Here is a 25,394-nt window from a genome sequence, read left to right on the forward strand (position 1 = left end):
TTCGAATCATTACAAATTTAAAATTTTCAAACTCTAAATTTTATTAAATTTAGCCTATTTCCAATGGAGAACAAGTTTTTGATGTAATAAATAGTATCAGATCCGATGGATGAGCGAGCCATTGATTTTTAATTGCTTTCTGGTCATACAAATCTGTTCCAGGACTGGTTCAAGTTTAAAGGTTTACTCCAAATCTACTACTTGAAACTCATGTAAAGACAAATTGATTAAAATTTAAAAAATAACTCAAATTCAACATCAATGTGAAGGGCGACGGATTGATAATATCATGCACAAAGTCTCCTACGACCATTGAGACGTCTATAATATAGTCTCCATCAAAATCAAGTGATTTGGCCTGTAAGACTCGATGTCATCTAACACGGATATATTCAAAATTTTTTTATATATATATTCCACATAGATATAGGCAAGACAGATTATGCATTAACTGTAAACATAAAATATTAAGGGTAATTAACTAGCAGCCATTACGGAGTTGTTTTTGGCCAACATAACCATCCCTATACACCTACAGTACAGTTCTATAGGGTAATATCTTAGAGAGTATGGGGGATTGATATTGTATATTGTATGTTCCCCAGTCACTGCCTTGCCAAATCTGAATAAGGTAACCATCATGGAATGGACGTTCCGGGTGAGTCGCTGCTAGCTGGTGGCTCATCGGTACAGTGGGTTGTACAACTCTTGCTGGTCCTTAAATTGCAAACCAATTGTCGTAGGTCAGCAAGGGCCATTGGATCACTCTGCAAATGGAATTCAATATCATGTATAGGGTTTAGAGTTTAACCATTCTAATTCGCATGTGTTCATATGCACGAAATGAAGTTTTGAAGCTTACCCGAACGATGTTAGCATATTTGCCATCTAACAACTTCCATGGAATATAGCTCGACAATTGTGGCCTGGTCCTAAACACAGAGTTTCATCCATTAAAGAATGAACTGGTAAGATTAAAACGTATGTTTTTAGCTAACCTTTCGTTTTCGGAGAGCCTGAGGTAACATCCGATAATGTTTTTGAGGAGGTGAGGCAAATTTTCTGCATCATCTTCACTAAGGTTTTCAACCAATTTCCCCAAACATTGGGATACTGAGAGATATCGTTCAGCAAGAACGAAACAGTACTTGAGCCCTTTCTCACTTAGTAAGATTCTGTAAATTATAAATGTGGACACCTGTACCATCCATTATTGTATTAGCAGCTGATAATGTTAAACATATTAGCATCAAGAATATAACTACGAAGCTTGCATGTCTAAGATATAGTAACGCCATAGATGATACAATTATGGTGCTGAAAATTACAATGTCTTATACGCTCATTGGTTAATTTATTCCCAAAGCTGTTTACTTTTTTCCTTGGTTTCATTTGCATGGGCTTCTTAAGATTTTATTGCTTTGATTTTTACATTGAAAATGTGAAATAATGCGCGGTAGTCACGACATCACATGGTGTCTAAGTAAGTTACCCGGATTTTTCTTTTCCCTAACCCATATAAGTAACATAGTTGTGTACAATTTTTCCTCCTAATAGTTTTTTTACAGCAGAAAATATTAAGATTAATATATCATTTGGTACTTGTATATTTGACTTTATTGTTCAATTTTGATAGCTGAATTTTTTTATACCCAAGTTTTTTTTGTTTTGTACAAATATCTATATTTGATGTTAATATTTATTTTGGTACCTAAGTTTGGCTTGTGTTCAATTTTTGCATCCAAACTAAACATCATGTGGACCAATAAATATTTGACATATGTCCTCTAGTAAAAAAAACATAGGTATTTAACTAAGACAAAAAAACTTTAGGTACCAAATTGAGCATTAAAGTCAAACATAAGTATTTGTATGAGACTAAGAAAAACTCAAGTATCAATTTGAAAGAAGTCAGGTACTAAACTAAATATTGAAACCAAGCTCAAGTACCGAATTGGGAAAAAAAACTCAGGTATCGAATTAAATATTGAAACTAAATATTATCCCAAAATTTATCAGCAAGGGGCCTGAAAGTAATGTCAAAATTGTAACTTTCCAATCAAATAATGTCTTTCTTTAAGTATAACCTCAAGTTACTAGTCATGGTTTTAGTTCATAGCCATTGTTGTTAACATTAGATGACATGAGTATGAACGTAAAAAGAAGAAAAAACAAAAGAGTGAAGAAATAAGCGAAGCAACAGTAATAGGTTTGTATATTAGAAGAAAGTGCAGTGACTCACCGTTCTTGACAATGTTTTGCCAACCTCCATGCAGCGTAGGCAACTGGGAAATATTTGAGTTGAAAGCAGGTACTCTATCACTTCTGGATCCTCTACCTGCACAGCTCCAAAACTCCATCAACATTAGTACAAATCATATTAACTGGGGAAAAAAACATTTAATTCAACTCGATCATGACCTCTATGTATGTATGTATGCATGTATGTATGTATGTATGTATTCTGCCAGAAGTTGACACGAGAAAGACAAACAAAAGGTGTTAGGTGAATCTACCTTTGCTAGGGACCCGATCACACCTAAGCTGGTAATCCTTAGACATTCATAGCTCCTTTCATTGCTCATGGTGTTCAAGAAGGGATATAGATACACTGGCATTGTAGCTACAAAAGAAATATTTATTTCAATTAGAGCAGCCAACAATAATTGAATTTGATGACTCAAAAGTGAAGTTACCTCTGATAAATGGAATCCTTGTATCAGGGTGAGAAGCTACACACTATAAAATACAAAGAATGATGTCATTAAGATTTTCATACAAGTGAAATTTAATATAAACTTTACTGGTCTTAAACCAAAGTCTCACCTTTGAGATTCTTAACATATTAAAACAAAAATGAAAGTGGAAGAGTGGACCTGGAAAAGGGCTATAGCATTGCAGACTTGTGTTACAGCATTTTCAGTAAGGCCGTCGGACAACAGTGGACGGTAAGCTGAAGTTATTATCTGAATAATGAACAGTTATATAAATCCATTTACTACAGAATTGGTGTGACCAATGTATCTATCAACAAAGCTTTGAAATTTATGATTTTCTTAGAGACTAACATGGCCTGGTAGATGAATATGACTATTCTACGGATGAATGAAGAAAAATTTAGGGTCGCTTCGTATCACGAAAAATATTTTTTGTATTTTTTATATTTGTTTCATGAAAAACAGTTTGAGGAATAAAAAATAATTTATAAAATAACAAAAATAAATTATTTAACTTGCAAATTGATTTAAACTTTTAAAAAATGTAACTCATATTCAATAAAACAAGTCCAACCTATATACCTAGAACATTGAAATTGAAATCTAGAAGTATATGATGTAAATATGCTTTTCTTTTTTCCCTCAATTGTACCTCCACCCATGCTCAAATATGTTCTAGAAGTAACATAGAATGAAATAGCAAGACCTACCTTCAAAAGGACACCCATAATCCCAAAAGAATGCCATAACAGCACTGCCAAATTGTCATAAGCCAGTCTATTCTGTAGAGAGAAGAAAAGATTACAAATGAGCAGCCATTTCTTAGAATTTAGAACTTGAAAAGTCAAAAAAAAAAAGAAAAAAAGAAAAAAAAGTAACTATAATGAAAGAGAGAGCACTGTTTGAATATCAAACTCAAGTCATCTATACATGCATGTATGTATTCAGGTTGGTAAAATCTTTATTGCTCTAACTCATAGTTATATGAAGGTTTAATTTACTTAGAATTTCGCCCTTTTCAGTATTTCAAAGAAAGCTTATATGGAATTTTCTTAATTATTCTTTGATAAAAAACATATATTGATTATAAAAATTAAAAAATATGACAACAAATATTTTGAAATATTAAAATGGTTCTACCATATTTCTTTATTAAACCAAAAAGAAAATAAAGACCCCAAAATTGATTAGTCTTTTATTTTGTATATTGTTATCTTATGTGCATGTTCTAACTTTTTCTATGCTTTTTGAGTTATTTGATCATTTTCTCTTTTCCAAAAACTAAAATGGTAGTTAAGAAGAAAAAAGAAAAGTAAAGGTGTCTGATACCTTGCAAAGAACATCAAGTGATTGCTCTCGGGTTTCTTCAGAAGCAAGGCCTCGAATCAAATATCTGACTCTAGCAGGAGGGTTGAAAGTGAGTGGAGCAGCCGCACCTGAAACCATTTTCTCTGACGAGGGATGAGAGAAGAGATTGGAATATGAGTTACAGAAATATTGAAACTCCAGGTGATATCTTGTATGTCTAGCAATAAAATTTCAGATGCTGCATTTATTAGTATGAGCTGCACAAGGAAATAACCAAACAAAAAATGATAAAGCGAGAGAGCCGTGCGTTTTTTTTCTAAACACACACTCAAACTCATATTCACAAACTTGTCGTTTTACGAATGGTGGTAAATATATTAACCTATTACGACAACAAATTGTAAGTGTTTTATTTTACAGGTTCAACTAGGGATGAAAAAGAATATGAAATCAACTTATTTCGATTTGATTGGTGAAGTTCTGATTATTTTTCAAATTAGGTTTCAAATGGATTGAGTTAGGTCAAATTTATTTTAGTATATATTTTAGTATAGTAGTATGAGTTGTACAAGGAAATAACGAAACAAAATTGATAAAAACAAGAAAGTCGTACTTTTTTTTTTCAAAACACAATCATATTCTTAGTTTATTTTCTGTCTTTCTTGATTTTGTAATAGGCCAATTTTGGCTTGGGCCCAAATCACAATTATAAAACACAAAATAAACCAAACAAAATAAACAACAACAAAAAAAAAAAACCAAGGTCCAGTCCAATTACAAAAAATCAGCCCAAAATAAAAACCTGATGGTCCATTACAAACCCTAGCCCAAAGCTAACAACAAAACAAAAAAGAAAAGAAGAAAACCCTAGGTGCGCCGCACCTAGGTCCACCCCCAACAGCACCTACATGCGCCTCCGTATGGCCACCTCCGTACCTCCACATTGGCTTCTGTACACAGCTGGCCCTTATACCTGCAAAACAGACACGTAAACACAGAGAGAAAAAAAGGAAATGGCATTGTATTTGGCTATAAAAGCCACCAAAACCAAATGTAAATTTTTTAGACGGAGAAAATCAATAAAAAATCAGTATACTTTCGAAGGTAGATCTTGTTTACTTTCTGATTTCTTATTTATTTATTTTTTTCTTTTTCTTTTTTAGAAGGAAACAGAAAATAAAAAAGGGAAAGGGATAAAAAATGTAACTTTTGCACCGTCGTGGGGTCGAGGTCCACCGATTCTGATGAAAATTGGCTTTTTTTTATCTTGGAATCGAAAATCCCAAAAAAATGGGCCTTTTCGATTTTTCGGCCATTGCGAATGGCGACGGCGTCACCGGTGACTGGTGGCCGCCGCGGTGGTCCGGCGACCTAAGCTGGCTGGATTCTGGAACCTGCGAGAGAGAGGATGAGACGATTTCAATTTTTTTTAAATGGGGTTTTTTTTTAATTTTTTTGGCATTTATAGGCTTAGTAATAGAATGCCGTTTAGGGTTGATTGCCATAGCCCTAAAACGACGCCGTTTAGGCCTTAATCCCCATTCAACCTGCGCATCAACCTGACCCAAGGGAAGGATCCGCGTGTTTTGCTTCGACGGGTTATTTGCGCATTTAGCCCTTCCGCAGTTTTCAGTTGTTTTAATCCAGTCCTTTTTATATTTTCTAATTTATATTTCGAATTTTATTTCATTTTCAATGTTGTCCTTGCAAAGCGACGCACTTTAAGAGTGCGGGAAAATTTCCCATATGGCCCTCTGTTCCTTACGCGCGTTTCATTTTAGTCCTATTTCGATTTTACCTTCTAATTTACTACGGATTTTGCCTCAAATTTTATTTGGATTTCAATATAGTCCTTTAATTAATTTATTTTTATCGTTTGTCTATTAATCTGTTTATTATTCTTTATTTTTATTTATGTTATTTTTATTTTTATATCCACTATTTTTCATATATACCTAAGCTTTAATATTGCTTTTACAAATTTACTTGTTTTATTTCCTCATTTTAATAATTCTTAAATTTATCTTCACGTCGTTTGTTTTATTTATTATCTTATTTTTATGATAATAATAATGATATTATTATTATTATTATTATTATTATTATTATTATTACCATAACCCTAATTTAGCCCATTTTTTATCCTAATTAATTCCCTTTGTCCTTTTAAATTTTGTATTTCCTTGTTATTTCTTGATTGTTTTATTGTTGTTGTATTTGCAATGATTTGTTTATTAGTACAATCGCATTGAAGTCATTCGTTAGCTTAATATTTTATTCGTATATCATTTTAAATATTTCATTAATTTTCATCTAAATTCAAAAAAAATCATAAAAAATAAGCAATATTTTATATTTTGGAATTCGAAAGATCGTTCCTTAACACTACACCAGAACAAGTTTTTAGTGGTGTTTTTTTAGGCCTTTAGCGGCGCTTGAAGAAGCACCACAAAAAATGCCGCTAACGACAACGTTGCTAACTTTTGCGGCGCTTACAGAAAAAAATGCCGCTAAAGATCATGTTCTTTAGCGGCGCTAAGGAAATAAACGCCGCTAAAGATCAAGTTCTTTAGCGGCGCTTAGGAAGAAAACGCCGCTAAAAGTAATGTTCTATAGCGGCGCTTTGTCAAAAACGCCGCTAACAGTAGTGTTCTTTAGCGGCGCTTATTTCACAAACGCCACTATTTGATATGACTTTTAGCGGCGCTTTTTTATAAAACGCCACTAATTTTGGGATTTTTTTAAAAATAAAATTTTATGTTTTTTTCAGCCCTCCTGCAACAACAAATCAAAAGCAACCAGATCTAAACTAACCAAAAACAATAAATTTATATAATATTTCAAATTAAATGACTAAAATAATATTAATTGATCTAAATAAAAGTGAATTCATACTTTTCTTTTCAAAAACGTTAAAAGTTAAAATGATAAAAATATTTATGCAATATACACTATGACGGTGGAAGTTGCCATTGCTGAAACATCTTCATCATAATTTGAAGCTGTTGTTGAAGTTCGTCTTGCATCTGAGCCATCTGGTCTTTTAACCTCTGAACTTCAGCTTGAGATTGACTCCCCGAAGCCATGTATTGGTGCGAGCTGGATCCAAAATATTGGGTTGGACTGATAAAAGATCCTTGAAATCGAACCCGACCATACTTTTCAGGACCCAAAACTTCAGTAATAATCCGATTATCAATGTCTTCAAGATGAACAGAACTATCACTAGAAGCAATCGCTTCGACTCTCAATCTTTTTTCCTTTAGTTTTCCTAATAAATAAATCACATAGTTAGGAGCATAATATATATTAAAAAAACAAATGCAATATAACAATAGTCGCATTACAAGCAATGAATTAAACCTTTAGAAAATAAGCACTATAAATAACTAAAACAAGTTAAATCGTATTAAGTAAACGTACCATAATTTCACCAGCTTCAGGAGTCATAGCAGATCCATATTTCTTCTTATGTGTAATTTCAAAAAGTTGAAGGCGTCCAACTTTTGACCGGACGACTTCCTCCTACAATATAGTAGTAAAATATTATTTAATAGAAAGTTATACATATTTGAGAATATTAAAAATTAAAATACCTCCGCCTCATTACACATGCAAAACTTCTCGACCGTGTGTGAGTGAATTTTTGTTGTTCTTACGCTTTTTTCCAACTCGTTCACGATCCTACATTATAAAATTTTTAGTACGTAAATAGTAAATACTATAAACCAAAATAATTACAATAGTTTGGAAGTACGTCGTACCTCGCCTTTCTGAGAATGCCAAAATCTAACCGCATCTTCCTATTGGTACCTCAACATACCCGGCGGGACATTTTGCAATTTCTCATCGAGGGTTGTTTTTGTCTTATAATAAATTTTCTTCAAAGTACTTTTATTGTCTCTCCATCTTTTTCCCAATACCTTCTTTACATAAGCATCCGAGACCTCTAAAGCAAACCTCGCCTACAAAAAACACAAGTTAATAAAGTAAATATAAATGAAACTATTTCCCAAGCATTACAGATGACATTAATAAAATTTGTTACCTTAATATTATCGAGGGTTTGGTTTTTGTTGCTATCGGGCATTTGACGCCATGACTCGTAGTTGATAGGCAACATATTCGCATTTTTTGCTAAAATGTCCATGTATCCTGCTAAAAGTCGAGCTTCTGATCCAACAGGCTGACCAAAATTGTTTCTGCATACCTTGACACGCTCGACTGGATCTAACTCGTATAACTCTCTAAGTAGCATACGTCTTCGACCTCTGCGCGTCCCACCATTTTCAGCTACAAATGGTATATTATAATATAAGAATTTGAAAAATAAATCAATTATAAGTCAACACGCATGTAAATTAAATGTAAAATTACTTTGAACTTCCGTAGGATCCTCAGGTGTAATTGGAACATTCGAAGATCCAATTGCTGTCCGTTGTTCAGTACTATTTGTTTCTGTCGAGTTTGGATCATTTTGAACAATGCTTTCCCTTATAATTTTTCTTCTAGGCATTTTATCTGCAATACACATAAAATGTAATTAAACTTAATAACTAATTACAACAATAACAGCACATATAAAATAGTTGAAATATATAATAAGACCAAGATTTAATACTAATGTAAGTTACATATAATTAAACAATCGTAAAATCTTACTACATCATTATTCGTAAATATCTTCATCTGTATCCTGACGAACCCATTGAAATTGTGCACTAGTACTAGGGATATTATCGTTTAAGTTTTGTCTTGGAAATGGCAAAGTTTCTGATCTGTCGTCGATGTTATCTCTACTTCCACTGCCCATGTCAAACAAGTCTCTAGGGATGTTACGGAGTACAACGTACCAACCCTCATCAATTGGATCTTTTGAGTAAAAAACTTGTTTGACTTGAGATGAGAATACATACGGCTCATCTATCAGTTGTTGTCCTGTGTGAATCAATCGGTCAAAGTTCACCATTGTAAAACCAAATTAATCTTGCTTGATTCCACGAGCTGTATTAACATTGGCCCAATCACCTCGAAATAAGACAACTTTCCATTTGCTGTAGTAATCCAACTCAATTATGTCAGTAAGATGTCCGAAATATTCCACATTTCCCTCGACAAGATTATTGTCCCTAGCACTAGCATAACTTGTAATTGCAGAATTAACAACTATTCCACAATTTTGCGTTCTCCTCAACCTCTCGCGATATTTTGTATGAAATCTGAATCCGTTGATGAGGAACGCACTATATCTTTTAACCACTCGATTTGGACCTTGGGAGAGCCATTTAACTTCGTCGTCTACGTTCTTTCCATTCCAAACCTATTGAATGGAAAGTAAATTGAGTAATTAAAAATGTTATGCGAAAACATTATTATTTGTAAGCAGAAGCTAAAAAAGCTCCAACTGCATACCGTTTGGCTTAACCATTCATAAAAAGATTCTGTAAACTACATATTGATATCTCGATGTTGTGTTCTTCGGGAGCGCGAACGAGATCTCAATATTTGTTTGTACTCACTGTGTTAAAAAAATGTTCACTTTGTTAGAAGATAAACAATTATTAGTTTGATAAATATTTATCAAATTTGTAGAATTTACTTCCGTAAAGGTTCCAATGATTCGTGGTGAAACAGAACATATCGATGTGCTTGTACCCACGATAAATGATCTAATTCTGCAATTTCAACTTTGCCGATTGGTTCTCCAAAACTTTGAAACAAAAAAGTATCGGCTAAGTTATGGTCCACGAGTCCAGCATTCCTATTTGGTCTGTTCAACCTTGTTTCAACATCTTCCAAATATCTTGAGCAGAAGATCATACATTCCTCTACCAAGTAGCCTTCAGCAATCGATCCTTCTGGATATCGCTTGTTGCGGCAGTAAGACTTTAATTTGGATAGGAACCTAAACACAATATACAACATTATCAAAAGATGTAACTAAAGGCATAGAGGTGAATGAAGGAAAATTTTAAAAATTTTAATTAACACCTTTCTATGGGATACATCCATCGATAGAAAACGGGTCCGCCAAGAATTGCTTCGTACGGGAGATAAATTATCAAGTGAACCATAATGGTGAATAAGGAAGGTGAGAAGATTTTCTCCATGTTGCATAAAGTCAAAGCGGCTCGATCCTGTACCTTCTGAAGTTCTTGAACATCCAAAACTTTGCCACAAATGGCTTTCATTATATTGGGTAGTTCAATTATACAAGACGTCACATTCTTGGACATACAAGATCGTAGAGCAACTGACAGTAAATCTTGCATCAAGATGTGATAGTCATGTGATTTTAGCGAATATAATCTTCGATCTTTAACACTAACACATCGAGATATATTTGATGCATACGCATCTGGAACCTTTATATCCTTCAACACCATGCAAAACAGTTCTTTCTCTGTCTTGGACATTGAGAAAATAGAAGGCGGCAACCGATATTTCCCATTCGGAAGTGGATTGGGATGAAGATCAGGCCGAATTCCCATTTGGACTAAATAAAGTCGACTCTGAAGATTGTCTTTTGATTCTCCATCGACATTCAAAATTGTACCCACAATGTTCTCGCAGACATTTTTCTCAATGTGCATAACAGCAAGATTGTGTCGTAAAAGGTGATGCTCCCAATAAGGCAACTCAAAAAAAAATACTTCTTTTTTTCCACAAGTCCACCTCATTAGGATCATCCTCTTCATCAGAGTCATCATCAGCTTCATCATTTGATCTTCTATTTCTTTGCGTGCTTGGCGGTTGGTTCATCTTCCCATAAATGAAATTCATATCTTCCAACATGAACAAGATTTGAGCCACCGGTCTGCGAAGGAGCTTCTCGAACTCTTGATCTTCACAAATCTGGAACTCGAAATCTAAATCTATGATTTTCCGGTAACCACCGACGATGCCCCATGTAAGAAAACTTCTTCCCATTGTACAACCATTGCGAACATGTTTGTGCAACACAACAAGGACACGCATAACGACCCTTGGTACTCCAACCGGATAAAATGGCATAAACGGGAAAGTCATTAATGGTCCACATCAAAGCTGCACGTAAATTAAAGTTCTCCTTTCTTAGCACATCGTATGTCTCGACACCAGCCCATAATTGTTTTAACTCTTCAATAAGTGGCTGTAAATAAATGTCGATATCATTCCCGGGCCCTTTTTCTCCAGGGATAATCATAGATAAGATAAGGGAAGATTGCTTCATGCAAATCCACGGAGGCAGATTGTAAGGAACAAGCACTACTGGCCAAATCTTGTCGCGGTGCTCATGATCTTGAAAGGATTAAATCCATCAGATGCTAGCCCAAGCCTCACACTCCTAGGATCGCTTGCAAAGCCTGGAAATTTATTGTCAAATGATTTCCAAGCTAAAGAATCTGCCGGATGCCTTAGTAAGCCATCATCGGTTCGTCCATCATGGTGCCACGTCATTGACTCCGCTGTCTTCGACGACATGAAAAGCCTTTGAAGCATTGGTATCAGGGGAAAATACCGCAAAATCTTGACTGGCTTCTTTCTCCACTGTGCATCATTTTCATCGTCGTTCCCATCTTCTGTGTTTCTACTAATCCAACAGGATTGGCCGCATACATGACAGCATTGTTGGTTTTTTCGATCGCCCCAATACAACATGCAGTCATTTGGGCAACTATGGATTTTGTTGTACCCAAGGCCTAAATCTTTTATCATTTTCTTCATATCTTTGCATGACTGAGGGATTTTTGCAAACGGAAACATTTCTCTCAAAAACTCTAACAGCATTGTCAACGAGTTTCCGGTCCACCCTCCCAAGCATTTTAACTGAAAAAGACAAACACAGAATGACATTTTTGAAAATTTTGATCCCTCATACAGTTCTTCGTTCATGTCATTAAGTAGTGCGTAGAACTTCGCCACTTCTCCATTCGGCTCTTCATGAGGTACACTACTGCTCGGTTCGGTAAATGCAATTCCACCAATATTACAATCATCAGATGCCACAAAATCTGCTGGAAACGACTGCACACCATGATTGTGCATATTAAATGCATCCCGCAACATACCTTCCATGTCATCCCCTCTTTCAGATTGATGGTAATTAGCAGTACCAGGATAAGATACATCCATCCTTGAAGAGGAAGTACTAGGCGGGCATTCTCCATGAAAAAACCATTGCTTATAACCCCGAACAAACCCATCAACAATTAGATGCTCGTATACAACCTTACGATAATGCCAGTTTATGTTGACACACTTCTTATACGGGCAAAGAATCATGTTCTCTTGGCTTGCATATTGAAATGCAAAATTTGGAAAAGTCTCAACTCCGTTTCGATAACCGTTGCTTACCCTTGACAAATTCATCCAAGATCGGTCCATATCTTAATTCTTGAAGTCTGACGTTGACAATAAATTGCACAAGTAAGTTATGTATTATGTAAGCTATGTAAGTTGTGTATTATGTAAGTTATGTAGGCTATGTATGTTAAGTAAGTAATGTATTATGTAAGTTATGTATAATCAGCTTCATCAAAGTTATGTATTATGTAAGTTATGTAAGTAATGTATTATGTAAGTTGTGTATAATCACTTCATCAAAGTTATGTATTATGTAAGTTATTTAAGTTATGTAAGTTGTGTATTATGTAAGTTATGTAGGCTATGTATGTTAAGTAAGTAATGTATTATGTAAGTTGTGTATAATGTTAGTTATCAAAGTTATGTGTTATGTAAGTTATTTAAGTTATGTAAGTTGTGTATTATGTAAGTTATGTAGGCTATGTATTATGTAAGTTATTATGTTATTATGTAAGTTATGCAAGTTTATATATAAGTTTATATCATGTAAGTATTTCACTTTTATGTATCTTATTTATAATTATTTTTAAAATTATAAAATTCATTACTAATAAAATTGAAATGTAGGATATATATCCATACCATATATGGGGTGATATATTAAAATATAGGTTTTAATATTTAAAAATAACATTTAGAATTATTTTAAAATTATAAAATTTATTGACAATAAAATTGAAATATAGGTTATATATCCATACCATATATATAAATTTTAAATATATATATATAAATTTTAAGTAATGTAATATATTTAAGTAATGTAAGTTATAAATTTTTGTAAGTAATAAATTTAAGTAATGTAATATATTTTAGTAAGTAATGTAAGTAATGTAATATATACTTTAATTTTAGTAAGTCATGTATTTAAGTAATATATTTAAGTAAATTCTAGTAAGTAATGTATTTAAGTAATATATTTAAGTAAATTTTAGTAATTAATATATTTAAGTAATGTAAGTTATAAATTTTAAAATATATATATATTAATAATTCATTGACAATTCAACGACAGTCAATCAATTAATCGACCAATTTGCCAAATAATCATAGATTATTAAATATTAATATTCAATCAATTAATCACATCTAACGTCGATAATTTATTCATTGACATAAAATCGAAAATCAAAAATCGATAATTTATTCACATTAAACCGAATAAACTAATCGCCCATAATTTATTCAATTACTCAAATATAAAAAGTGATTTAAGAATCATAATCTGAATTTTAATAATTTGCGTAAATTTTTTTCTTGGGTAAATGATACGTACAAAAATAACAAGCATAATTTAAACCTCGCAATTATGTAATAAGCTGCAAAGTTACACGCAAATTGAGCTAGCAACATATAAAGCAAAGATGATAATTAAAACCGATACCCACAGCTTTAAAACCAAAAATCTTAATTAAAACTCCGTTTTAAAACTAAAAAAATCAATTAAACGATAAAGCTAAAATATAACCAAATCCGAAATTTAAACATTTGGAGGTGGTTTTTTAAAGAAAACTATCTAGGGAAACATAGAAATAAATACCTCAAATTTCCTCAACTTCGAAGCAAGCTTCTGCAAAAAAAAAACACACACACACACACACACAAGTAAATTAGTACCAACAAAACAGAAAAAAATAACAGAAGGAAACAAAAGAATATTTAACTAAATTAAGATTCAAATCTAAATTTGAATTTTAATTATCACAACAATCAGAACAATACATAAAGACCAATGCAGAACAAGACTCAATATTTCTTCAGAATTACCGTATGAAATATTTCCATATCAAATTCACTTCATTATTAATACCATACTGCAATATCAAATATTTAACAACTTTGATTCAGATGAAATATCTAATATCAAATTCACATCAAAGAACATTTGACAGTAACCTCAATTTATGATCTAACCAACCATTCTTTTACAAATTATGAATAGTTGACAGTAGCTAAGCTGCTGTCTACAGCCTGTCTACAGTCAGAATTTCGACAAATTGCAACATTGAATCTCATAACCAGCAAGATATAATTAGTTACATTTAACTAAATATGAAAAAAATCTATTATTAAATAATATATGTTGCTATCGCAAAACAAGGTAGAAAACAGAACAGCTATTTGCATATTCATTCAGAAAATCTCGCAAAACAGACTAGAAAACAAATCCCAAGAATTAATACAAGATAATATTCTTCAAATATATGATTTTTTAAAAAAAGGCATACACATTCCATTATCTCCACAATCGTGGATCACCCAAAATCCAAGTAAAATAAATATTAAAAGGCTTTAACAAATGTACTACAATTCATCAAGTTATACACTTTGAACTCTTGGAGGGACCCAACTTACCTAAATACGAGCTGATCAATAAGGGAGTATGAGTATGAAAATATGAATTTCTAAACATTTTTCAAATACATAAAACTTTAAAAATATAAAAATACTCAAGCATTCGATCCTTACACTGGAATCCAAGAAGCATAGATTAAAACCGGTGTTTATTTTTTCCTTTCTAACAAAATCCTAACCAAATAACTCACATTTATAATCAAACCCTAAAAAAGCTGGGCTTAATAAATCATAAAATAAATAAAATACCAATAAAACATAAAGCACAGCAATCATTTGCTCATAAGAACATAACTAAAAATTTAAAGAAAAAGAAAAGCGAAATAAACAAAATGAAGGGAGAAACACGCTTCGAAGATCTAATAACGGAAGAGGTAGTGACGACGAGAGAAAATACGATGAAGAAAGAAGCTAAGACTCGTTGGACTTCTCTAATAAGTAGAAAACTAACACAGAAGATCGATACTTCTTCCCAAACCCTAGACATGCAGAAATCCCCAAATTCCCCAAATTCCCAAACAAATTGGTTCAAGCTTGGTGATTGAACTTGGTATCTAAACCCCAAATTCCAAAATTACACTGAACCAAAACCCTAAATCAAGATACAGTGTTTCGAAAGAAAAAACGCTTACCTTTTAACAACAAATTCCGCAGCTTTGATAGTATCCTATGAAGATTGACTAAACCTTTGCTTCGTTTGTGATGATTTCTGAGTTCTCCTCTCCCTTTTTTTTTCTTTGTATTTTTTCACGATTTCTAGGGAAAAGTTGGGGGGCCTTTTTTGGGGAGAAAATACGTTTTTTGGCTAAGTGTTGGGATGAAATATAGAGTGAACAATTGCGGCGTTTGTAATATAGTGCCACTAATGCCGTTAATGTGGTAGATAAACGACAGCATTTTTTTAAAACTGGAAAGCAAATTTGCGGCGTTTCCGCATAGCGCCGCTAAAACATACCTTTACTGGCGCTTTTACAATTGCGCCGCAAAAGCCAGTAAATTCCCGAACAAAAACTACATCGTTTTGCCCAAACTATTCATAATTTTTTGCGGCGTTTATGAATAAAACGCCGCTAATGCCCATTTTTCTGGCGTTTTTTACAAAAACGCCACTAAAAAAATAAATTCTTCTACTGAAACGGCACCGTTTTTTAGAAATTTTTAAACATTGTTTTTTTTAATTCATATTTAAAAAACACAATATATAATTACAAATTGCGACGTTTACGAATAAAACGCCGCTAATGCCATTAATATGCCATAGAAAACGACAACGTTTTGATTAAACTACAGAGCAACTTTGTGGCGTTTTCTTCCTAGCACTGCTAATTCCCAACTTTAGTGGCGTTTTTGCCCTTGCGCTGCGAACGCCGTTAAATTCCCAGGCAAAAACTACACCATTTTTACCAAATTATTAATAGCTTTTTGCGGCGTTTTTGCTCAAAACGCCGCTAAATCTCACATCTTTTTATTTTTTTCTTTCTTTCTTCTATGTTTCATTAGAATTTTAATTAATTAATTATTAAAATTTTAAGTAATGTTTAAAAGTATTTCATAAAATTATAAATTTTAGTTTTTTATTTCATTTTATATTTTTTATTTTTTCATATATTTTGATCCTATCCAAATTAAATAAGTAATTACTTATAGATATATCCATATAAAAATATCGAATTGTTAATGTTAAATATTTTAAATATAAATTTTAGTAATTAAATGTATCATTTAACAAGTCTAAAATAAACCAAAACCCTAATTTAACCATTTGGCCGTATACATGCATATATAAAGTGATCTCTCTCTCTCTCTCTCTCTATATATATATATATATATATCTCTAATTAATTTAATAATATATAAACTATATATACATCTTTGAAATATATCTTAAATGATCACTGAACCTCCACCAATTGTAGGATTCTTGACATGTGCTATCGGTGCCCTAGAAACATTGCCAAAATACAGAAAGGGGGCATCTGCTAGCTTCCAACCCTCGAAATCCCGTCGTTCATCAATAAATATTTTTAGAACGATCCTTTCTACTATAAATTAGAAGGCTGAACCAGATTTTGTAGAGTAGTGACAAAAATTTGGAGAAACAAAACCGGACGGTCACTACTTAATATTAAATTTATTATTATATATTTTACAAACATATAAGAACATATTTAATATATAAATTAATAAAACTAATTAATCTAAGCAACCATGATCCCTAACTTGAGTACCCTTGACACCCTAAACCCTAAATCCCTAACCCCTAACCCCTAAATCTCCTAGCCACTAAATTCCTAACCCCTAACCCCTAAATCCCTAACCCCTAACCCCTAAATCTCTAATCCCTAACCCCTAAACCTTATATCCCAAACCCTAATAGAGTACATCATTCAACTGAAACGACGCCTTTCTGACAAAGTTTCAAGAATATTAGCGGCGCTTCCCTATAAAACGCCACAATAGAAACTGATTCCCTAACACGTAACGACGTCGTATATTGCAATATTTGTGGCGTTTTTGACTAAAACACCGGTAAAGGCTACCTTTTGCGGCGTTTTTATATAGAAACACCGCTAAATTTCTCTTCTTTTTTTTGTGTCTTACATTTAAATAATTAATTACCTATTTATTTAACAAATACATAATTACCTACTTATTTATTTGTTTATTTATTTATACCAAGATTATTTTGGTCCTATATATACAAATTAAATAATTAATAACTATATATATATATATCCATATATATCAAAAATATCAAATGGCCGTTAATTTGGGTTAAATGTTTTAAATATACAACTATTATTAGTTAATTGTATCATTTAACAATCTTCAAATTATAAATTAACATGCATCCATAAAATGATCATCTAAGTACCACACACCTATTATATATATATATATATATATATATATATATCTATTAATTATAATATAAACTATACTAAACTTCAATATATTAAATTTATTGATCTGGATTTATTTTACAAATATATAAGAACATATATATATTTACCGTAAAAATTAATCAATCTAATATTAACCTCTTAAGAAACCCTATCATGACCGTCTAAACCCCGACCAAACCCAAAAATTCCCTAAATTAATATTCTTTAATAATCACAAAATATAGTGAAAATCTATTAAACAACAAGTTATATATAGTTAAAAATGTTGTACAAAGTTGAAATATGCTAGCAATATTATCTTTATGACAAAAATTTTCGTATGGATCTAAATATAAGTTTTATCATTTTGAACTTAAGTATCGATATTTTTGCATCCGGTATTGCTATAGCCATATATATCAAAAAAATCACCGACGATAGGGTTAAATGTTTTAAATATACAAGATAATTAATTGTATCATTTAACAAGTCTCAAATTATAAATTAACCAATCAATCGACATGCATAAAGTGATCATGGTCTACCTATTATAATATTCTATATATTAAATTTATTCGGGATCTATTTTACAAATATATAAGAACATATATATTAACCATAAAAATTAATCAAAACTAATATTAATCTAAATTAAACCCTAGCTAACATGACCGTTGAAACCCTAAATCCCAAACCTTAAATCTATACCCGTACTCCTTAAAATACCGTCCATAAAAAAATTCCTAAATCTTTAATATATATAACCATAAAATATAGTCAAAATCAATTAAACAATAATTAATTGTTAAAATATATCTTGTATAAATTGGTGTTTTATATTAATTCCTTTGATTTATTTAGTCGAACAAGACTACCAAAATTTATTACTCTTATAAAAGTTAATTCTATTTTTAATTTATTCTTTACAATACAAAATTTAAGTTTTATTATATTTTATTTTATTCATAATTTAATATATTTTCTCGGTAAAGTAGTTTAAATCAACTGTGATTGAAAATTAGTAATAAATAGTTAGTCATTATATATATATACGACTTCTCTTTAATAAAAACTTTTTGTATTAATCAATATTATTTGTTAATTATAATTTAAATGTAAATTGTACCACTATATAATAAATAGAACAAAATATTAATTATTTCAACTTATATGATTTTTGTTACTATTAGCGGCGCTTCGGCAAAAACGCCGCTAAAGGCCAGAGAATTAGCGGCGCTCAGATAAAAACGCCACTAAATATCCGAGCATTAGCGGCGCTTAGATAAAAACGCCGCTAAAGGCCAGAGAATTAGCGGCGCTCGGATAACAACGCCGCTAAATATCCGAGCATTAGCGGCGCTTAGATAAAAACGCCGCTAAAGGTTTAAAAATCGCTCAACGTCATTGGTCTTAGGGTTTTTGTGGCGCTTTATATAAAACGCCGCTAATTCCTATTTTTAGTGACGCTTTGTGGAAATCGCCGCTGATGCTCTACCTTTAGCGGCGCTTTGACTAAATCACCGCTAATGCTCGATTTTTTGTGGCGCTTTTGTTCCAAACGCCGCTAAAAGTGCCGCTAAAAGCCTATTCTGGTGTAGTGTAACTTACGGGCTCTCGTTTTTCTGATAAATCTAAATATACAAACCATTTTCAAAAAACACATTTTTAAAATTATCTCGGGAATTTAAAAAAGATTGTGTTTCAACTTACGGGATATGATTTCTTCTCCAAAACTGAGATAATCAAAATTTCTAAAAATAAAATTTTTGGTGTTTATTCTCGTTTCAGGATTTAAGATTATATCCTAACTCATAGGGTATGATTTGTTTTCTCGATTGACGTGAAATACGTCCTTTTTAAATTCTTTTAGGTAATTTTAAGAAAATGATCGTATTTTAAATCTCTTCAAAATTTTCGACTTTCGGTTTTAAGACATTAATTAATCAATTAGGTACCAATTTTTGGGCGTGACGAGGGCGCTAATCCTTCCTCGCACGTAACCGACTCCCGAATTCATTTTTCTCGAATTTCATAGACCAAAATAATTGTTTTAGTAAAATCGAAACGTTTTATTAAAACGATTGAATTGCAAGGTGATCCGATCACACCTCAAAAAAATATCGTTGGCAACTCCCGTGTTCGTTTTTGTTTTCAAAATTAAAGTCGACGACCCTTTTTTTCAAAAAAATGGTTTCGACAGATTTTTTTCATTTTGTGAGTGGTGACAAAGGTATTATTTAGGAGTAGTTAATAAACTAATTTGGTACTTGAGTTTACTTTCAATGTTCAGTTTGATAACCAGACTAAATAACCAAATGAAAGTTTGGCATATACACTCTAGTAAAAAAAAAACAATGGTACTTAATTGGGAAAAAAAATAAAAGCCTGGATGTCAAATTAAACATTGAAGCTAAAATCAAGTCCTTAAATGGCCAAAAAAAAAATCTAAAGTATCAAATTAAAAGAAAAAACTGAGGTACCAAAGTGAACATTGAAGTCAAACTCAGGTACCAAATTGAGACAAAAAACTTAAGTACCAAATTGAATATTGAAGCCAAATTGAGACACCAAGTAATATATTAACCCTATTTAGGATAACAAAGACCATAAGAGGTTTCTTTAAAAGGTTTAACTAGTTATGAAAAAAATTCAAAATCTACATGTTTGATACAATTGATTAGCATCGAACTCTTTTTCAAATTGGGTTCAAAATGGATCTAGTCAAGTTGACTTAATTTTAAAAAATATTTGAGAATGGGTTAGATTCGGTCTTGGCGTAAATCTGCTTAAGGGTGAGCGTTTGACCGAATCGAAAGAAAAACTTTTCAGTTAATTGAGTTGATGGATTCTCTTTTATCATCCTAACTCGATTTGAAACTTTCTCAAATCAAGTCGAGTGAGATGGAATACGAATCAAATCAAATCGAATACATTTGTTCGAGTTAAATTTTAAAAAAATGACTTTGGATCCTTGTAACCACTGTCATCTACCGCAATCAAATTTGTTATTAACTTTCAGCTCCTCATAATTTATTTGTTAATCTTTTATATACATGTTAGCTTCTTTATTTGCTTAATTGCTTCAATTATCTTCTGATTTTTCTCACTATGTATTTTGAAATTAAAAATATATTAAATATAAAATGTGATTTTTTTTAATAAAAGTTATAAAATGTGAAATTGATACAAATATAAAACTTTAACATGAATATTTTATGGCATTATATCAATAATTCAATTTTAAAGAAATCTACTACTTGAAACTCATGTGAAGACAAATTGATTAAAATTGAAAAATAACAAATTCAACATCAATGTGAAGGGCGACGGATTGATAATACCATGCACAAAGTCTCCTAGACCATTGAGACGTTTATAATATAGTCTCCATCAAAATCAAGTCATCTAACACGGATATATTCAAATTTATTTTTTATATATATATTCCATATAGATATAGGCAAGACAGAGATTATGCATTGTATCTGTAAACATAAAATATTAAGGGTAATTAACTAGCAGCCATTACGGACTTGTTTTTGGCCTACATAACCATCCCCATACACCTACAGTACAGTTCTATAGGGTAATATCTTAACGAGTATGGGGTATTGATATTGTATATTCTATGTTCCCCAGTCACTGCCTTGCCCAGTCTGAATAAGGTAACCATCATGGAATGGACGGCCCGGGTGAGTCGCTGCTAGCTGGTGGCTCATCGGTACAGTGGGTTGTACAACTCTTGCTGGTCCTCAAATTGCAAACCAATTGTCGTAGGTCAGCAAGGACCTCTGGATCACTCTGCAAATGGAATTGAATATTATGTTTAAGCTTTAGGGTTTAACCATTCTAATTTGCATGTCTTCATATGCACGAATGAAGTTTTGAAGTTTACCCTAACGATGTTTGCATATTTGTGATCTAACAACTTCCATGGAACGTAGCTCAGCAATTGTGGCCTTGTCCTAAACACAGAGTTTCATCCATTAAAGAATGAACTGGTAAGATTAAAACAATTGCTTTTAGCTAACCTTTCGTTCTCGGAGAGCCTGAGGTAACATCCGATGATGTTTTTGAGGAGGTGAGGCAAATGTTCTGCATCATCTTCACCAAGGTTTTCAACCAATTTCCCCAAACATTGGGATACTGAGAGATATCGTTCAGCAAGAACGAAACAGTACTTGAGCCCTTTCTCAGTTTGTAAGATTCTGTAAATTATAAATGTGGACACCTGTACCATCCATTATTGTATTAGCAGCTGATAATGTTAAACATATTAGCATCAAGAATATAACTACGAAGCTTGCATGTCTAAGATATAGTAACGCCATAGATGATACAATTATGGTGCTGAAAATTACAATGTCTTATACGCTCATTGGTTTATTCCCAAAGCTGTCTACTCTTTTCCTTGGTTTCATTTGCATGGGCTTCTTAAGATTTTATTGCTTTGATTTTTTACATTGAAAATGTGAAATAATGCACGGCAGTCACGACATCACATGGTGTCTAAGTTACCCCGGATTTTTCTTTTTCCTAACCCAGTAAGATAGTTGTGTACATTTTCCCTCCTAATAGTTTATTTAAGGCAGAAAAAATTAAGATTAATATATCATTTCGTACTTATATTTAACTTTGATGTTCAATTTTGATAGCTGAGTTTTATTTATACTCAGAGTTTTTATTTGTCTCGTACAAATACCTATATTTGATTCTAATATTTGTTTTGGTATCTAAGTTTGGCTTCTTGTCAATTTGGTGTCCAAACCAAACATCATGTGACCTAATAAATATTTGACATATGTGCTCTAGTGAAAAAATTATAAGTATTTAACTGAAACAAAAAAAATCTTTAGGTCCGAAATTGAATATTGAAGTCAAACATAAGTACTTGTATGAGACAAAAAAAAACTCAAGTATAAATTTAAAAGAAATCAAGTACTAAACTAAATATTGAAACCAAACTCAGATACCAAATTGGGGCAAAATAAAACTCTAGTATCGAATTAAATATTGAAACTAAAATATTAACCCAAAATTTATCCGCAAGATAATATGTCTTTATTTAAGTATAACATCAAGTCACTAGTCATGTTGGTTTTAGTTCATACCCATTGTTGTTAACATTAGATGACATGAGTATGAACATAAAAAGAAAAAACAAATGAATGAAGAAAGAAGTGAAACAACAGTTACAGGTTTGTATATTAGAAGAAAGTGCAGTGACTCACTGTTCTTGACAATGTTTTGCCAACCTCCATGCAGCGTAGGCAACTGGGAAATATTTGAGTTGAAAGCAGGTACTCTATCACTTCTGGATCCTCTACCTGCACAGCTCCAAAACTCCATCAACATTCGTACAAATCATATTAACTAGGGAAAATTTTTTTTAATTCAACTCCATCATGACCTCTCTGTACGTATGTATGTATTCTGTAAGAAGTTGACACGAGAAAAAAGAACAGAAGGTGGTAGGTGAAGCTACCTTTGCTAGGGACCCGATCACACCTAAGCTGGTAATCCTTAGACATTCGTAGCTCCTTTCATTGCTCATGGTGTTCAAGAAGGGATACAGATACACTGGCATTGTAGCTACAAAAGAAATATTTATTTCAATTAGAGCAGCCAACAATAATTGAATTTGATGATTCAAAAGTGAAGTTACCTCTGATAAATGGAATCCTTGTATCAGGGTGAGAAGCTACACACTATAAAATACAAAGAATGATGTCATTAAGATTTTCATACAAGTGAAATTTAATATAAACTTTACTGGTCTTAAACCAAAGTCTCACCTTTGAGATTCTTAATATATTAAAACAAAAATGAAAGTGGAAGAGTGGACCTGGAAAAGGGCTATAGCATTGCAGACTTGTGTTACAGCATTTTCAGTAAGGCCGTCGGACAACAGAGGACGGTAAGCTGAAGTTATTATCTGAATAATGGACAGTTATATAAATCCATTTACTACAGAATTGGTGTGACCAATGTATCTATCAACAAAGCTTTGAAATTTATGATTTTCTTAGAGACTAACATGGTCTGGTAGATGAATATGGCTATTCTACGGATGAATGAAGAAAAATTTAGGGTCGCTTCGTATCACGAAAAATATTTTTTTTATTTTTTATATTTATTTCATGAAAAATTTGAGGAATAAAAAATAATTTATAAAATAACAAAAAATAAATTATTTAACTTGCAAATTGATTTAACCTTTTAAAAAAAATGTAACTCATATTCAATAAAACAAGTCCAACCTATATACCTAGAACATTGAAATTGAAATCTAGAAGTATATGATGTAAATATGCTTTTCCTTTTTCCCTCAATTGTACCTCCACCCATGCTCAAATATGTTCTAGAAGTAACATAGAATGAAATAGCAAGACCTACCTTCAAAAGGACACCCATAATCCCAAAAGAATGCCATAACAGCACTGCCAAATTGTCATAAGCCAGTCTATTCTGTAGAGAGAAGAAAAGATTACAAATGAGCAGCCATTTTTTTGAATTTAGAACTTAAAAAGTCAAAAAAAAAAAAAAAACTATCATGAAGGAGAGAGCAATGCTTGAATATCAAACTCAAGTCATCTCTACATGCATGTATGTATTGAGGTTGGTAAAATCTTTATTACTCCAACTCATAGTTATATGAAGGTTTAATTTATTTAGAATTTCGCCCTTTTCAGTATTTCAAAGAAATTTTATATGGAATTTTCTGAATTATTCTTTGATAAAAAAATATTGATTATAAAATTAAAAAAAATATGACAACTAATCTTTTGAAATATTAAAAATGGTTCTACAATATTCCTTTATTAAACCAAAAAGAAAATAAAGACCCCAAAATTGATTAGTATTTTATTTTGTATATTACTATATTTTGTGCATGTTCTAACTTGTTCTATGCTTTTTGAGTTATTTGATCAGTTTCTTTTCCTCAGAAACCAAAAAGGTAGTTAAGAAGAAAAAAGAAAAATAAAAGTGTCTGATACCTTGCAAAGAACATCAAGTGATTGCTCTCGGGTTTCTTCAGAAGCAAGACCTCGAATCAAATATCTAACTCTAGCAGAAGGGTTGGAAGTGGCTGGAGTAGCTGCGCCTAAAACCATTTTCTCCGACGAGGGATGGGAGAAGAGATTGGATGATACGTTACAAAATATTGAAACTCCTGGTGATATCTTCTTCTTTTTCTAGCAATAAAATTTCAGATGCTGCATTTATTAGTATGAGCTACACAAGGAAATAACCAAACAAAAAATGATAAAGTGAGGGAGTCATGCGTTTTTTTTCTAAACACACACTCAAACTCGTATTCACAAACTTGTCGTTTTGCGAATGGTGATAAATGTATCAACCTATTATGACAACAAACCATAAGTGTTTTATTTTAAAGGCTCGGCTAGGGATGGAAAGGAATCTGAAATCAACTTGTTTCAATTTGATTGGTGAAGGTCGAATTATTTTTCAAATTAGGTTTCGAATGGGTTTAGTCGGGTCAAATTTATTTTAGTATATATTTGAGATTGGGTTGGATTTGATTTTGAGGAAAACTCGCTAATTTTGCCTCTCAAAACATTTACAAAATTATCTATATATAATAAAAAATTAGGTTAAATCTCCAAATTATACTCTCTTAGTCTCGAGTAATTTAGTCACCTCTCATCTACTGCTTTAAATGTCTTGATATAAACTCAAAATTTATAGCGAAAAATATACTTATATTTTACCGAGTGAGTATTAACTTAATTGGCATTGTTGCTATTACAACAATTAATAA

At 31.9% G+C, this 25,394-nt stretch overlaps 1 protein-coding gene across 3 annotated transcripts; it reads right to left on the reverse strand.

The window, feature by feature from the left end:
- Positions 1-389: 389 nt before the first annotated feature.
- On the reverse strand, positions 390-24,837 carry LOC105802366 (cell differentiation protein rcd1). Of its 3 annotated transcripts, none has more exons than XM_052633307.1 (9): positions 24,610-24,837; positions 3,428-3,499; positions 2,877-2,966; positions 2,697-2,739; positions 2,517-2,623; positions 2,243-2,338; positions 999-1,198; positions 863-932; positions 390-767 (listed from the first exon to the last, which is right to left on the reverse strand). In XM_052633307.1, exons 1-9 carry the CDS (start codon positions 24,724-24,726, stop codon positions 639-641), a joined length of 924 nt encoding a protein of 307 aa, XP_052489267.1. In that variant the 5' UTR covers positions 24,727-24,837; the 3' UTR covers positions 390-638. The 3 variants fall into 3 exon arrangements, with proteins under 3 accessions (XP_052489267.1, XP_012489420.1, XP_012489406.2); XM_012633966.2 differs by lacking the exon at positions 24,610-24,837 and adding an exon at positions 4,047-4,291; XM_012633952.2 differs by lacking the exons at positions 390-767; positions 863-932; positions 999-1,198; ... (3 more) ...; positions 2,877-2,966; positions 3,428-3,499 and adding exons at positions 21,008-21,412; positions 21,507-21,576; positions 21,643-21,842; ... (3 more) ...; positions 23,457-23,546; positions 24,008-24,079 and having other exon boundaries at positions 24,610-24,818.
- Positions 24,838-25,394: the final 557 nt, after the last annotated feature.

Source organism: Gossypium raimondii, chromosome 7 (assembly GCF_025698545.1).
Source record: "Gossypium raimondii isolate GPD5lz chromosome 7, ASM2569854v1, whole genome shotgun sequence".
Classification (NCBI taxonomy): Eukaryota; Viridiplantae; Streptophyta; class Magnoliopsida; order Malvales; family Malvaceae; genus Gossypium; species Gossypium raimondii.